Raw genomic sequence first — 12,701 nt, forward strand, 5'->3', positions numbered from 1 at the left:
AATGTGGATGTGCGGCGGGGGGGGGGTTTCTTCAAGCTTGGCAGTGTGGATGTGCGGGGGGGGGGGCAGTGTTCCTCAAGCCTGGCAGTGTGGATGTGCGGGGGGGGGGGGTCCTCAAGCCTGGCAGTGTGGATGTGTGTGCGGGGGGGGGGGGGGCAGTGTTCCTCAAGCCTGGCAGTGTGGATGTGCGGGGGGGGGGGGGTCCTCAAGCCTGGCAGTGTGGATGTGCGGGGGGGGTCCTCAAGCCTGGCAGTGTGGATGTGCGGGGGGGGGGGTCCTCAAGCCTGGCAGTGTGGATGTGCGGGGGGGGGGTCCTCAAGCCTGGCAGTGTGGATGTGCGGGGGGGGGGGCAGTGTTTCTCAAGCCTGGCAGTGTGGATGTGCCGGGGGGGGGGGGTCCTCAAGCCTGGCAGTGTGGATGTGCGGGGGGGGGGGGCAGTGTTTCTCAAGCCTGGCAGTGTGGATGTGCCGGGGGGGGTCCTCAAGCCTGGCAGTGTGGATGTGCGGGGGGGGGGGGCAGTGTTCCTCAAGCCTGGCAGTGTGGATGTGCGGGGGGGGGGCAGTGTTTCTCAAGCCTGGCAGTGTGGATGTGCCGGGGGGGGGGGTCCTCAAGCCTGGCAGTGTGGATGTGCGGGGGGGGGGCAGTGTTCCTCAAGCCTGGCAGTGTGGATGTGCGGGGGGGGGGGGGGGGCAGTGTTTCTCAAGCCTGGCAGTGTGGATGTGCGGGGCCTGTTCCTCAGTAAGGATCTGGGCCAGGACAGGAACCCAGGAGAGACAGCGTGCCTATCTTGGAGGAAAGCTGGAGAGAACTCAAAAGTTTGAGTGAGGAATCCACCCCAGACCTAGGTCTCTACCTTGCTAAACGAGCCAGCCCCAGACTGGGCTCTGTCAGGTCTGCAAAGCCTTATGCAGTTAAAGGACACAGACTCGAGGCGGGGGGGGGGGGGCAGGGGGGGGAGAGCAACTGTCCCAGACACCACGTATCACATGGAACTGAGGCCCAGGAAGACTCCCACCCTGGTGTACTTGGGCCCACCATCCAGAACCAGGCCAGGCTCCTCTGCCACCCTCAAGTGGCCACCTGTGGAAGTGAAGACCCAGCTGGAGCCAACTAAGGCGGAGCGACCCAGGACTGGCTGACTTCCACGCACTTGATCCTCCCCATGGTGACCTCCCTCCAACTTTTACCTTCAGCCCTTCCCGTCTATAGAACTGGAACCTTCCCAGACCTTCCCTGCCCATCTATCTGACTGTGTCCCCGGGTCCCTGCCTCATCTCTGGCCTCTGCCTCCCTGCCTCCTACAAAGTGGGGGGTCAGGCTGGGAAAGCCCCCTGGGAAACTCCCACAGAGCAGGGAGTAGGGGGAGGGGAGGCAGGGTCTCAGACCTCGGAAGGCCGCCAGCCCGCTATTATTTAAACCGCTTCCCCTGGCAGTCACAAGACCGAGGGGAAGGCATGGAGCCCAGCCTGGCCCTCCTGCTGGCCCTGGCCACGGTGCCATTTCAGCTCTGCAGAGGTGAGCAGGGATGTGGTGACGGGAGGGGGTTTCGGGAGATGAGTGGGTACAGGGCGGCCGCTTTAGGGGTGCCATGAGAGTCCAGGGCGCCCGGCATGGTGGCGCACGCCTTTAATCCCAGCACTCTGGAGGCAGAGGCAGGTGGATCGCTGTGAGTTCCAGGCCAGCCTGGTTTACAAAGCGAGTCCAGGACAGCCAAGGCTACACAGAGAGACCCTGACTTGGAAAAAAAAAAAAAAAAGACTGGGCATGGTGGCACATGCTTTTAATTCCATTACTCGGGAGGCAGAGGCAGGCGGATCACTTTGTGTTTGAGGCCACCCTGGTCTACAAAGCGAGTCCAAGACAGCCAAGGCTTACACAGAGAGACCTTGTCTCGAAAAACCAAGAGAGAGAGAGAGAGAGTGTGTCAGACCACAGCTTTGAGAAGCTGGTCTAGGGAAGTGGGCTCCTCTCTCATCAAGGCCCAGGGACCTGAGACAGAGAAAGCTCTAGAGCCCTGGAATTTCAAACCAGGGTCCAGGCTGGAATCTGAGACCCGGTTGCCCCATCACAGCTTTAATTCTATTCCCCCCCCTCCCCACCTAGGCCAGTCCCTCCGGGTGGATCCCCCTGGGCCTGAGGTACCTGTGGCCATAGGAACGTCCCTCCAGCTCAGCTGCACCCTGCCCTGTGAAGAGGGGGCATCCCGGGTGCACTGGACTGGCCTGGACACCAACCTGGGCAACGTACAGACCATCCCGGGCAGCAGCAACCTCTCTGTCCACGGCAGGCTGTCAGACACAGGCACTCGTGTGTGCGTGGGCTCCTGTGGGAGCCGAAGGTTCCAGTACTCTGTACAGATCCTGGTGTACGGTGAGACCCACCCTGCCTCTCTAGGTGCCCCCTAACTGGGCATATCGGGACCTTCAGGCACCACACCAATGCCACCACCCAACAGGTCCCCAAACTCCACTGCCTCCCCGACACCCTAGACCTTCAAGGCTGACATATCCATCCTTCCTGCCCCAGCCGCCTAAGGCCCATGGCTAGACTATCACCCCATGACCCACGTCTCCCTGGCCCAGCCCTGAGCCCCATCATCCACCCACAGCCTTCCCAGAGGAGCTGGTGGTGTCCCCGGAGTTCCTTGTACCCGGACAGGACCAAGAAGTGTCCTGCACAGCCCACAACATCTGGCCTGCAGGCCCCGACATTCTCTCCTTTGCCCTGCTACTGGGAGACCAGAAACTGGAGGGGGCCCAGGCCCTGGAACCAGAGCAAGAGGAGATGATGCAGGAGGCCGAGGGCACACCGCTGTTCCGAGTGACACAGCGCTGGCTGTTACCCGCCCTGGGGACCTCTGCTCCTCCTGCCATCACCTGCCAGGCCACCATGCAGCTGTACAGCCTGGTGCTGACCCGCAAAAGAGAGCTGCCAGGTAAGCCACTGGGTCCCACCTGCCTCTAGGCTCAGCCACTCTGGGGCTCAGACCAGGAACGATTGTCCCCACTTGCAGATCCCCAACAGAATTGGTCACAATGTCTATCTCCCCAGGAAGCAGCCAGAGAAAAGATTAACTCAAAAGATGAGGACCTACTCTGTGCTGGGCCCAAAATGTTTGTCATTTCTGTCCATAAATTCTTGGCTTTGCCAAGGTCCGACTATCCTGAAAGTCAAGGATGGAGCCAGCAACCAGTAGGTGTTTTTCAAACACAGCCAAGTAGATTCAAAGTAGGCCCCGGCACTCAGTAGGTATGCTACAAATGCTGGCAGAGCAGATTCATAGGACCTGGCACTCTATAGGTGCTTTACAAACACTGACCAAGTACTCATAGGAACCTGCACACGGTAGGTGGTTTATAAACAGTGGCCTAGCCAGGCAGTGGTGGCGCACGCCTTTAATCCCAGCACTCAGGATGCAGAGGCAGTTGGATCTCTGTGAGTTTGATGCCAGCCTGGTCTACAGAGCGAGTCCAGGAGAGCCAAGGCTACACAGAGAAACCCTGTCTCAAAAAACAGAAAAAAACAAAAAGCAAAACTAAATAAAATAAAATGAAATAGAGATATACAGGACTCAGTGCCTGGTAAGTGCAATATCCTCAGCTCCTGGTCCCAGATAATGTGATGCCCTGTGTCATTTGGGGTGGGGGGTGGGGAGGGGGCAGGGAGGAGCTTGAAGGGGTTCTAGCCCAATACTGAGTTGCACATGAAGAAAACTGAAGGCAGGAGAAAGACCTGGGGCGTCAGGAAGAACTTTCTGTTTGCAGTCCTACAGAGCCAGGCCTCACCAGAGGCCCCCAACACTACATTTGCCGAGCCCTACACCCTGACCTCATCACACACTGCTGAGGCTGCCTCCACTGGGCTCTCCAACAGCAGGGCCCCGCCATCTACGCCTCCGCACTCCACACTCAGCCCTTGGACTGTGAGCTCTGCTGAAACTTGCCACCCCGAAATCCACCAGGGCCTGGAGGCAGGCCGGAAGCTACTCTGTGAGGCGCCCTGTGGGCCTGGAGTGACCGTGCGCTGGACCCTGGCTCCGGGCGACCTGGCAAACTACCACAAGGAGGAGTCCGGGGCCCAGGCATGGCTAAGCAAGCAACCCCCTGGTCCCATCCCAGAGGGCTGGTTCCAGTGCCGCCTGGACCCTGGGGGGCAGGTGGCCAGTTTGTATGTCCCGGGCCAGGTGACCCCAAATCCCTGTGAGTGCTGGGTCCCTGGGAGGGATTGACAAATGGGATTAAAACACTAGTGGGGTTTCTGTGCCATGCCTTGCCTCAGTTTCCCGCCCTAAGTTCAGTATGCCTTCATGGCTGAGACCACTTAGAACTCGAAGCACCTTGCAGACTGTATGTTTTAGAAACTGGGAGATCTGATGGAAAAAAAAAAAAGTAAAGAGAAAAGTCCAGAAAGAGAGAAAAAAAATTTAAGTTTAATGTTAGTTTCATATGGTCAAGGCTGGCTTCAAACTTGCTTCATAGCCGGGCGGTGGTGGCGCACACCTTTAATCCCAACATTCAGGAGGCAGAGGCAGGCCGATCGCTGTGAGTTCAAGGCCAGCCTGATCTACAAAGCTAGTCCAGGACAGCCAAGGCTACACAGAGAGACCCTGCCTTGAAAAACAACAACAACAACAACAACAACAAACCTTGCTTCATACCTGAAGGTGACACTCTCGCCTCAACCTCGGAAGTGCTAGGATAACGGGCATGCAGCGCCTCACCTGTTTTAATGTGTGGACTTTAAAAAACACATTAACTGGGGCTGGAGCAATGGATGGCCAGACGTTAAGAGCACTTCCTGCTCTTGCAGCAGACGTTGGTTCACTTCCCACGTGGTGGCTACACAACCACCCAATGTCCAGATCCAGGGGTTGACGCTGTCTTTTGGCCTCCAAGAGCACTATGTGCGCATGGTGTATATACACACATGCACACTAAGAACCCCTACATATAGAAATCAGCCAGCTAGGTGTGGTGGCGCACGCCTTTAATCCCAGCACTCCAGAAGAAGAGGCAGAAAACTCACAACCGCTGGGAACTCCAGTACTCAGAGACTTGACGCCCTCCACTGGCCTCCAAAGAAGGCGTCAAGTCCCTGCATACATGTGGCACGCGCACACAGCTTTGCACACACTATATAAACAAAAACAATCACTAAAAAAATAAACCTTAGCAGGGTGTGGTGGCACACACCTTTAATCTCAGCACTTGGGATGCAGAGGCAGGCGGATCTCTGTGAGTTCGAGGCCAGCCTGGTCTACAGAGGGCGTTCCAGGACAGCCAGGGGCACACAGAGAAACCCTGTCTTGAAAAAATAAATAAATAAATAAACCAAAAAAATAAACATTAACCCAGGCGATGGTGGCCCAGCTCTTGGGAGGCAGAGGCAGGCTTCTCTTGGTGAGTTTAAGGCCAGCCTGGACTGCAGGACTACACAAAGACCCTTATCTCAGAAAAAAAAAAAAAAAAAACCAGCAAAAACAAAACTTTAGGACTACCCTGGGTGGTATGGTACAGAGCTGCAGCCTAAGTGCCTGGGCAGCGGAAGCAGGAAGGTCAACGTCAGCCTGAGCTACAGAAGTATGTTTTCATTTTTCCATGCTGCTTTGACTCTGCCTGGTTGGGTGGCTGTTTTCTACCCAAGCGGTAGCCAGCTAGTTGGCAAGTCCACTTTTTTTTTAGGGGGGGGGGTTGTTTTGTTGTTGTTTTTTGAGACAGGGTCCCTCTGTGTAGCCTTGGCTGTCCTGAACTCACAGCGATCCACCTGCCTCTGCCTCCTGAGTGCTGGGATTACAGGCGTGCGCCACCATACCCAGCCTGGCAAGTCCACTTTTAAACGAGCGGCCTATGTACAGTTAGCACTCTCTGCGGGGCCTGCGTGCAGTGGGGCTGACGAGCCTTTCTTCCTTCCTTCTCTTTCAGCCTCCATGGCCGCCCTATGGATCGGCAGCTTGCTGCTGGGGCTGCTCCTGCTGGTCTTCCTAGCCTCCCGCCTATGGAAACGCTACGGGCCAAGTCTTCGCCCGGACACTAGCTCATGCAGTATGAGCTATGAAGCCAGAGCGTGAAGAACTGCAGGGTTTGGAGCAGTCAAGATGACAGTGTGTCCCCTTTCCTGGTGGTCAGCACTTCTACAGACTCCTCCCAGCTGCTTGCTCAGAGCAGAATAAAGGTCCTGTCTCTGGTCACTGGTGTGCCCATTCATACTGTGAACTTAGGAAAGCTTTGCGCGTCTCGCAGTCCTACACCCAGAGACCATGGAGACAGGCACACATCTCAGTGTAGCTTGGCAGGCCCGAGCAGAAGCTAGGAGGATGCTGGACGTTATACCTGCACTTAACATCCGATGGACTGAAAAAGTACTCGGAGGGTATCCTGAGCAAACGCGATGATGCGGAATGGGAGGTGTGGGAAGGGGAAGGGGAGGCAAATGTCAGCAGAGACACAGGAGAGGGACATGCAGGGGTACTAGAGAACCAGTTAAGAGTTACAACGAAGCTGGGCGTGGTGGCGCACGCCTGTAATCCCAGCACTCGGGAGGCAGAGGCAGGGGGATCACTGTGAGTTCAAGGCCGGCCTGATCTACGAAGTGAGTCCAGGACAGAAAAACCCTGTCTCAAAAATCAAAAAAAAAAAAAAAAGTTACGAGAGCAGCCCCCTCTGGTGGTCACGAAGGGTAACTAGGTGAAGACTCGCTCCAGGCGCGCTAAACTCTCAGCAAACGAAATGGTAGGGTTTCTCTGGTACCCAGGGATCCTGGTTGCTAGGAGACCATGCTTAGGAAGACTTGCCCACTATCAAGATGGCAAGCAATCGCACTTCAAGCCAGAAACCAAGTCATTCCTGGGGGACCATTTTTAAGTCTGGCAAGCTCACGATTCCAGACCGAAGCTACGAGATGCAGTGACGGAGCACCTGGAGAGGCGCAAACAGAGGAAAGCCAGTTGGAGTACAAGTGGAACGGTAGCTTGCGCTTGTCACTGCCTAGATGCTCTCGGGAAGGGCGCGGCTGCCTCTGCCCTTAACAAAAATGGCCGTCCAAGGAGGGTGCCTCTTCGCGCCGTGAATTATGGCGGCGCTTCCGGTCCCGCTGCCCTCAGCAAAGATGGCGGCCGTAGAGAAACGGCGGCCCGCAGTAGCACCAGCGGCCAATTTCACCGACAGCGGCCGGACGTCCGTGTCTCAGGCGGCGGCGGCGGCCGAGAGCGAGGAGGACTTCCTACGGCAGGTCGGCGTGACGGAGATGCTGCGCGCGGCCCTACTGAAGGTGCTGGAGACGCGGCCTGAGGAGCCCATCGCCTTCTTGGCGCACTATTTCGAGAACATGGGCCTGCGCTCGCCGGCCAACGGCGGCGCCGGGGATCCCCCAGGCCAGCTCCTCCTGCAGCAGCAGCGCCTGGGCCGCGCGCTGTGGCACCTTCGCCTGGCTCACCACTCGCAGAGGTGCGGACTGATGGCGGGCGGGGGTGCCCGGACTACAGCTCCCGGCAGGCCCCGCGCGGGCTCAGCTCGCCTTGGGCGCGGGGCATATCCGGGAGTGGTTGTCCGTCCTCTTTTCCCGGGCCTGGTCCGCTTCGTGCGGCGTGGCTGCCGGATTTCAGTTTCCGGCGAGCTTCCTGTAGATTTCGGCCGCCGTGAGCGCGGGGTGAACTGGAAATTGTGATCCTGGCAGGGCGTATTGGAAGTTGTAGTCCACCTATTGCTTCAGCTTCCAGATGGTTAGAGCCTAGGAGGGGGTTACTTTTGAGCCGGTGTCCGTTTTCTCCTCGCAGCCCAGGGTTTTGGAGGTCGAGAAGCCCAGCGAGGACCTGGCCCAAGATGCCATCGCTGCAGCCAGAGCCTGAATAGCTGTGGTGCTTGTACAGAAGATGGGCAGCCTGTGTTCTGAGGCACTAGCCCACAGACCGAAGAAATGCACCTGTGGGGCATGACCTGCGGGCTGGTCTAGAGCCACTGCAGGGAGGCCTGGAGCTCGGCAGTTGCAGTGGCTTCTGTACCCCAGTGGGAACAGTTCCCAGTGTAGAAGATGACCGAGGGACACTTTTCCATTGTATAGTGGCTGGGGAAAGCTGATTAGTAGGCATCATCAACCCGGGATGACAGTCAAAGTGGGTGAGCGGGTGGTGTCTGGGGTCTCAGCATGGAAATGGCTTTATAAAGGGGGCATGGAGAAAGACTTGGTGGGGTCGGGACACGGCAGATGGTGGGCACAGTAGCTCTGGCTTTCCCTGGGGAAGTGAAAGTTCAGGGATCATACATTCCTGCTGGTTCCCTCCTAGAGTCTTAGAAATGCCAAAACAAGTGGGACGGATAGGGGTTTATCTTAGCAGACCAGGCGTCTCTGCACCAGGAGGGGGCTCAGTGCCCACAAGACGCTGGCCTGGAAGGGAAGGGTGGAGGGGCACAGGCACAATGGGAGGAGACCAGTGGTTCTTGGCGGTTTCCTCTCACTTCCCGAGGAGCCCAACCAAGAAGGTGGGCAAAGTCTGCCGCTGTGTGAAGGCAGAGAAGCAAGCATACAGGCCTGCACCCAGGGGAGGAGGGACCAGGAACAAATGCTCCCTGAGGCATGCAGAAGACAGTCTCCCGGGATGAAAAGCAATCAGTGTAGCAATTTCAAATCGAAGTCACAGCCTTACCTGAGGATCTGGGGCAGGGTTTGTGGCCACCACCCTAAGCCTGCAGTCACTGGATCCATACCTGCCGTCCTCTGGCTCAGCTTCATCTTAGCCAGCTGAAACCATGAAAGCTGTGTGTCTACCACATTTTGAGGTTCTGTGTGGACGTGAACTCGGGGTCACTACTCTCCCCAGAACAGCAAGGGACATGAGAAAAAGCCAGCAAGCAGGTGGGATCCCCAGAGATGCACCCAAGGGTGGACCCAGAAGCCTCAGCATGTCTCCTGATGGCTTACGGAGTTTGGCCTCTCTCTTCCTCCCCCAGAGAAACTGCAGTCGCCACTCCCCACTTAAGACCCTGTGACTGATGTCTGTGGAGAGAGTAGGTCCTTGTGAAATGCTCAACTTGAGCCTCCACACAGGGCAGCCCTCCCAGTCAGCAGAAGCCAGGTCACTTCCCCAGGAGTGGAGGAGCTGAATTTGTGAAGCAACCAGTACATCAGATCCGGGAAGATCTCTTTCCAGTGGCTGTTGCATCCCCATTGGTCACCTCCCTGTCACCCCGTGAGAGCCCCTTAGGGTCACTGTTCAACCAGGAAGATGGCTGAAGCTTTGCACCAGGGCCCAAGCCAAGAATCAGACCATGGGACACACCCCTGCAAACCTTCATAGTTACCACCCTGCTAGTGACAGCAGGAGGAGGGGCAGTGACCGTACTGTCCCTAAACTCTTTTGACCAAGGACAACCTAGTGACTTAAAATAGCTGAGTCACTAGCTGGTCACAGGACTAGCCAGCCTAACCCCTGCCCCTCCCCCGCAGCCTCAAGCCATTCCCCTGGAGGCACCTTGACCCTGCACGGTGCTGTCAACATCCCTGCCCCCACCCACCCGTGCCTGGCGCTCCCTGAGTATAGAGATCTGGAACGGGTGTGTGGCCCCTGCACAGCATCCCAGGCCTGCTGCAGGGAGAGCCGCTGGCGGGAGGAGGGAGGGAAGCCTGATGGTGGTAAAGCAGAGGCAGGCAGCTCTCTGTGAGTTCAAGGACAGCCCAGTCTACAAAGCAAGTTCCAGGGCAGCCAAGGTTACACAGTGAGACCCTGTCTAGAAGAAGAAGAAGAAGAGGGGGTGGGTTAGGCTTCCCAGTACCTGTACACAATGCTGAGCACTCAGCAGAAAGAACTATGCAAGCAGCCAGACGGGGGTGGTGCACACCTTTAATCCCAGCACTCAGGGGGCAGAGCCAAGCTGATCGCTGTGAGTTCAAGGCCAGCCTGGTCTACAAAATGAATCCAGGATAGCCAAGGCTGCACAGAGAGACCCTGCCTCAGAAAAAACAAACAAAAACAAAAAACAACGCAAAATGGAGCCCCAGTCCTGGCTCTCCCAAGGCTGGAGCTCACCACCTTGTGTCTGTCCCCTCATTTGTCAGTGACTGGAGATCCCAGGAGCGGATGTGAGCCAGCTGACAGGTGGGTGTCCTTGTGCCAGGCCGTAATTACCCATTCTGTGACTGTAAACAGCCAAAGGCAAGGGGGTGGGGGCGGGGCCAGCACAAGATCGTGTCATCCATCCTCCCAAGAATCCGGAGGTGCAGAATTGGTGTTTACATCCCACAGGTGAGCAGGGCTGGGCTCACAGAGGCAGCGTTGGAAACCCAGTGACCCTGGGAGGCAGATCTCCACCTGGTCCAGGAACCAAACAAGGGCACAGTGCCCCTGGAGGTCACTAGAATCAGGACGAGAGAACTGATGGCTCCCAGCAGCTCAGAACACGGAACACACCCGGGCACAGCTGTGCCCTGCTGAGTGGCACACAGTCAGTCTCTGGGCATTTGCTGCAACTGGCTAGCATTTATTAAGCACCCTCTCTGCTCATTACCTCTTGGTTGAGAACATGGCTTAGCCACGGGTCCATGTTAGACCTGGTCGCTTTCTGTCTCAGTAAAACTTGACTTCCAAACCAGCTATTGTGGCTGAGGCAGGAAGATCATGGGCTCGAGGCTCAAGGCTTAGCTACTGGGAGACCCTGCTTCAAAATAAAGAACTGTAGTGAGGACTGGCCCTGTCGGGGAGCACAGTGAGTGATTCCTTCAGAGATGCTGCAATAAATCTGCTGGTTGGTTGAGCGGACACTTACTGAGAGCAGACTGTGTGGGGGCGGGGCACAACACGCACAAAGCCCTGGTTCGAGCCCTGGCACCACATCAGCTGGACACGGTGGCACTCAGGAAGCAGAGGCAGGATGGTCCTCAGTGTCATAGAGAGTTCAAGAAGTCTGGGCTACATGAGACCCTGTCTCAAACAGAAACTCCCGAGGGCTCACCCAGGAAAGGTGCTTTCTGAACGTGCAGTTCCTGGAACCCGTGCAGAGAGGGAAGGGACCGCACATGCACGTGTATGCTTATGACTAGTTATGAGACAAGTTCTCACTGTGTAGACCAGGCTGGTCTAAGATTCAAAGATTACCATTTTCATCTTAAATATTGCTTTTAATTTTTATATATACGGGTGCTTTGCCTGAATGTATGCCTGTGTACCATGTGCACACCTGGTGCCTGCCTCAGAGGCCAAAAGAGAGCATCACATCTCCTGGGACTGGAGTTCGAGACTTGTGAGCCACCATGTGGGTACTGGGAATCGAACCCGGGTCCTCAACAAGAGCAGGCCTATAGACTGAACCATATTTACAGACCCTTAAATAAATGTTAAGTAAGCAAACACTTGGGGTTCCTCTGTGCCTGGTGCTCTGAAGGGAGACACAGATAAATGGGGTGCTGGGTAGGTCCGGAAAGGCCTTGGGTGGCCGGCCAGGCTGGGGGCTCCTAACACCCCACTATCCTTGCAGGACGGCCTTCAACAACAACGTGAGCGTGGCCTACGAGTGCCTGAGTGCTAGCGGCCGCAAGAAGAAGCCGGGGCTGGACGGGCGCACATACAGCGAGCTGCTGAAGCGCGTGTGCAGGGACGGCGGGGCGCCCGAGGAGGTGGTGGCGCCGCTGCTGCGCAAGATCCAGTGCCGGGACCACGAAGCCGTCCCTCTGGGCATCTTCCGAGCCGGCATGCTGTCCTGCTTCGTGCTGCTGGAGTTCGTGGCGCGCGCCGGCGCCCTTTTCCAACTCCTGGAGGACCCAGACCTGGCGGTGGCCGATCGTCGCGTGGGCCAGGCCGTGCTGGACACGCTTGAGGGCGCGCTGGGAGCGGGAGACCTAGCGGCAGCGCCCACGCACTACCTGGAGGCGGGTTCCCGCCTGGGCCCTGATAGCCTGGCGCGTGCCCTAGACAGGGCAGCGGCCGGGCGGCGACCCAGCGCGCCCATGGCCCGGGAGGAGTTCCTGGAGAAAGCTGCAGCCCTCTTTATCGCCAAGGTCAAGCCGGTGGGCTGAGCCCCCCAGCACACCTACGCCCCGCCACCTCCCCAGGAAGGGGCGAACTTGAGACTTGCAACCCCGTGTCCCAGCATCCTGCACGGGGTCCTCTCCCAGGGAGGGGACCCGCTTGGACCCTGCAGGGCCAGCGCCTGCAGCTCAACCCCCTCTGTACTGGCCTGCCTTCCCCTCTCACAGAAATAAAATCTAAAAAGACCCGGCCTTGCTGGTCACCTGTGCGCAGCGCCCTGGCCATTGCCACGTACTACAGGTCCCACAAGGTTCCTCACAGCTGTGGAAGAAGACGAGGGAAGACCAGGACGGTCCAGGGTTCGGCTGACCCCAGGACTCCACATCCTAAGCTCCTCACTGAGCATCTTAGGCTGGGGCTCTGTCTCTGGCCACACTCTCAGCCGCTCACTGGAGGGGGCGGGGCTGGGGAGGGCTCCACCCCCGAGCTGCACCCTCAGCCCCTCACTAGGGAATTCTAGGCAAGGGCTATATTCCTTAGACTGCCCCTCAACCTTCTTTAGAGTTTTACTAAACTGTTGATTAATTGTGTGTGTCACGGTCAGAGAGCAGCTTGCAAGAATTAGATCTGTCTTTCCACCAACTCCACCCAGGTCGGTTTTGGTGGCAAATGCCTTCACCAGCTGTGCTGAGGTGAACTCCTGACCCTTCTACCTCAGCATCCCATCAGCTTGAGTGACAGTGGGAGC

General features: G+C 57.3%; 2 protein-coding genes across 3 annotated transcripts; both read left to right on the forward strand.

Moving 5' to 3' along the window:
• Window positions 1-1,007: 1,007 nt before the first annotated feature.
• MADCAM1 (mucosal vascular addressin cell adhesion molecule 1) lies at window positions 1,008-6,184 on the forward strand. 2 transcript variants are annotated; one of them, XM_084794626.1, is made up of 5 exons: window positions 1,008-1,515; window positions 2,104-2,370; window positions 2,609-2,935; window positions 3,765-4,199; window positions 5,922-6,184. In XM_084794626.1, exons 1-5 carry the CDS (start codon window positions 1,455-1,457, stop codon window positions 6,065-6,067), a joined length of 1,236 nt encoding a protein of 411 aa, XP_084650752.1. In that variant the 5' UTR covers window positions 1,008-1,454; the 3' UTR covers window positions 6,068-6,184. The 2 variants fall into 2 exon arrangements, with proteins under 2 accessions (XP_084650752.1, XP_084650753.1); XM_084794627.1 differs by lacking the exon at window positions 3,765-4,199.
• Window positions 6,185-6,658: 474 nt separating this feature from the next.
• On the forward strand, window positions 6,659-12,196 carry TPGS1 (tubulin polyglutamylase complex subunit 1). Its single transcript, XM_084794629.1, has 2 exons — window positions 6,659-7,442; window positions 11,463-12,196. The coding sequence occupies exons 1-2, from the start codon at window positions 7,069-7,071 to the stop codon at window positions 11,998-12,000; spliced, it is 912 nt and encodes a 303-aa protein (XP_084650755.1). The 5' UTR covers window positions 6,659-7,068; the 3' UTR covers window positions 12,001-12,196.
• The last annotated feature ends 505 nt before the right edge of the window (window positions 12,197-12,701 follow it).

The sequence above is a fragment of the Acomys minous genome, assembly GCF_964271855.1.
Source record: "Acomys minous genome assembly, chromosome: 9".
NCBI classification, from domain to species: domain Eukaryota; kingdom Metazoa; phylum Chordata; class Mammalia; order Rodentia; family Muridae; genus Acomys; species Acomys minous.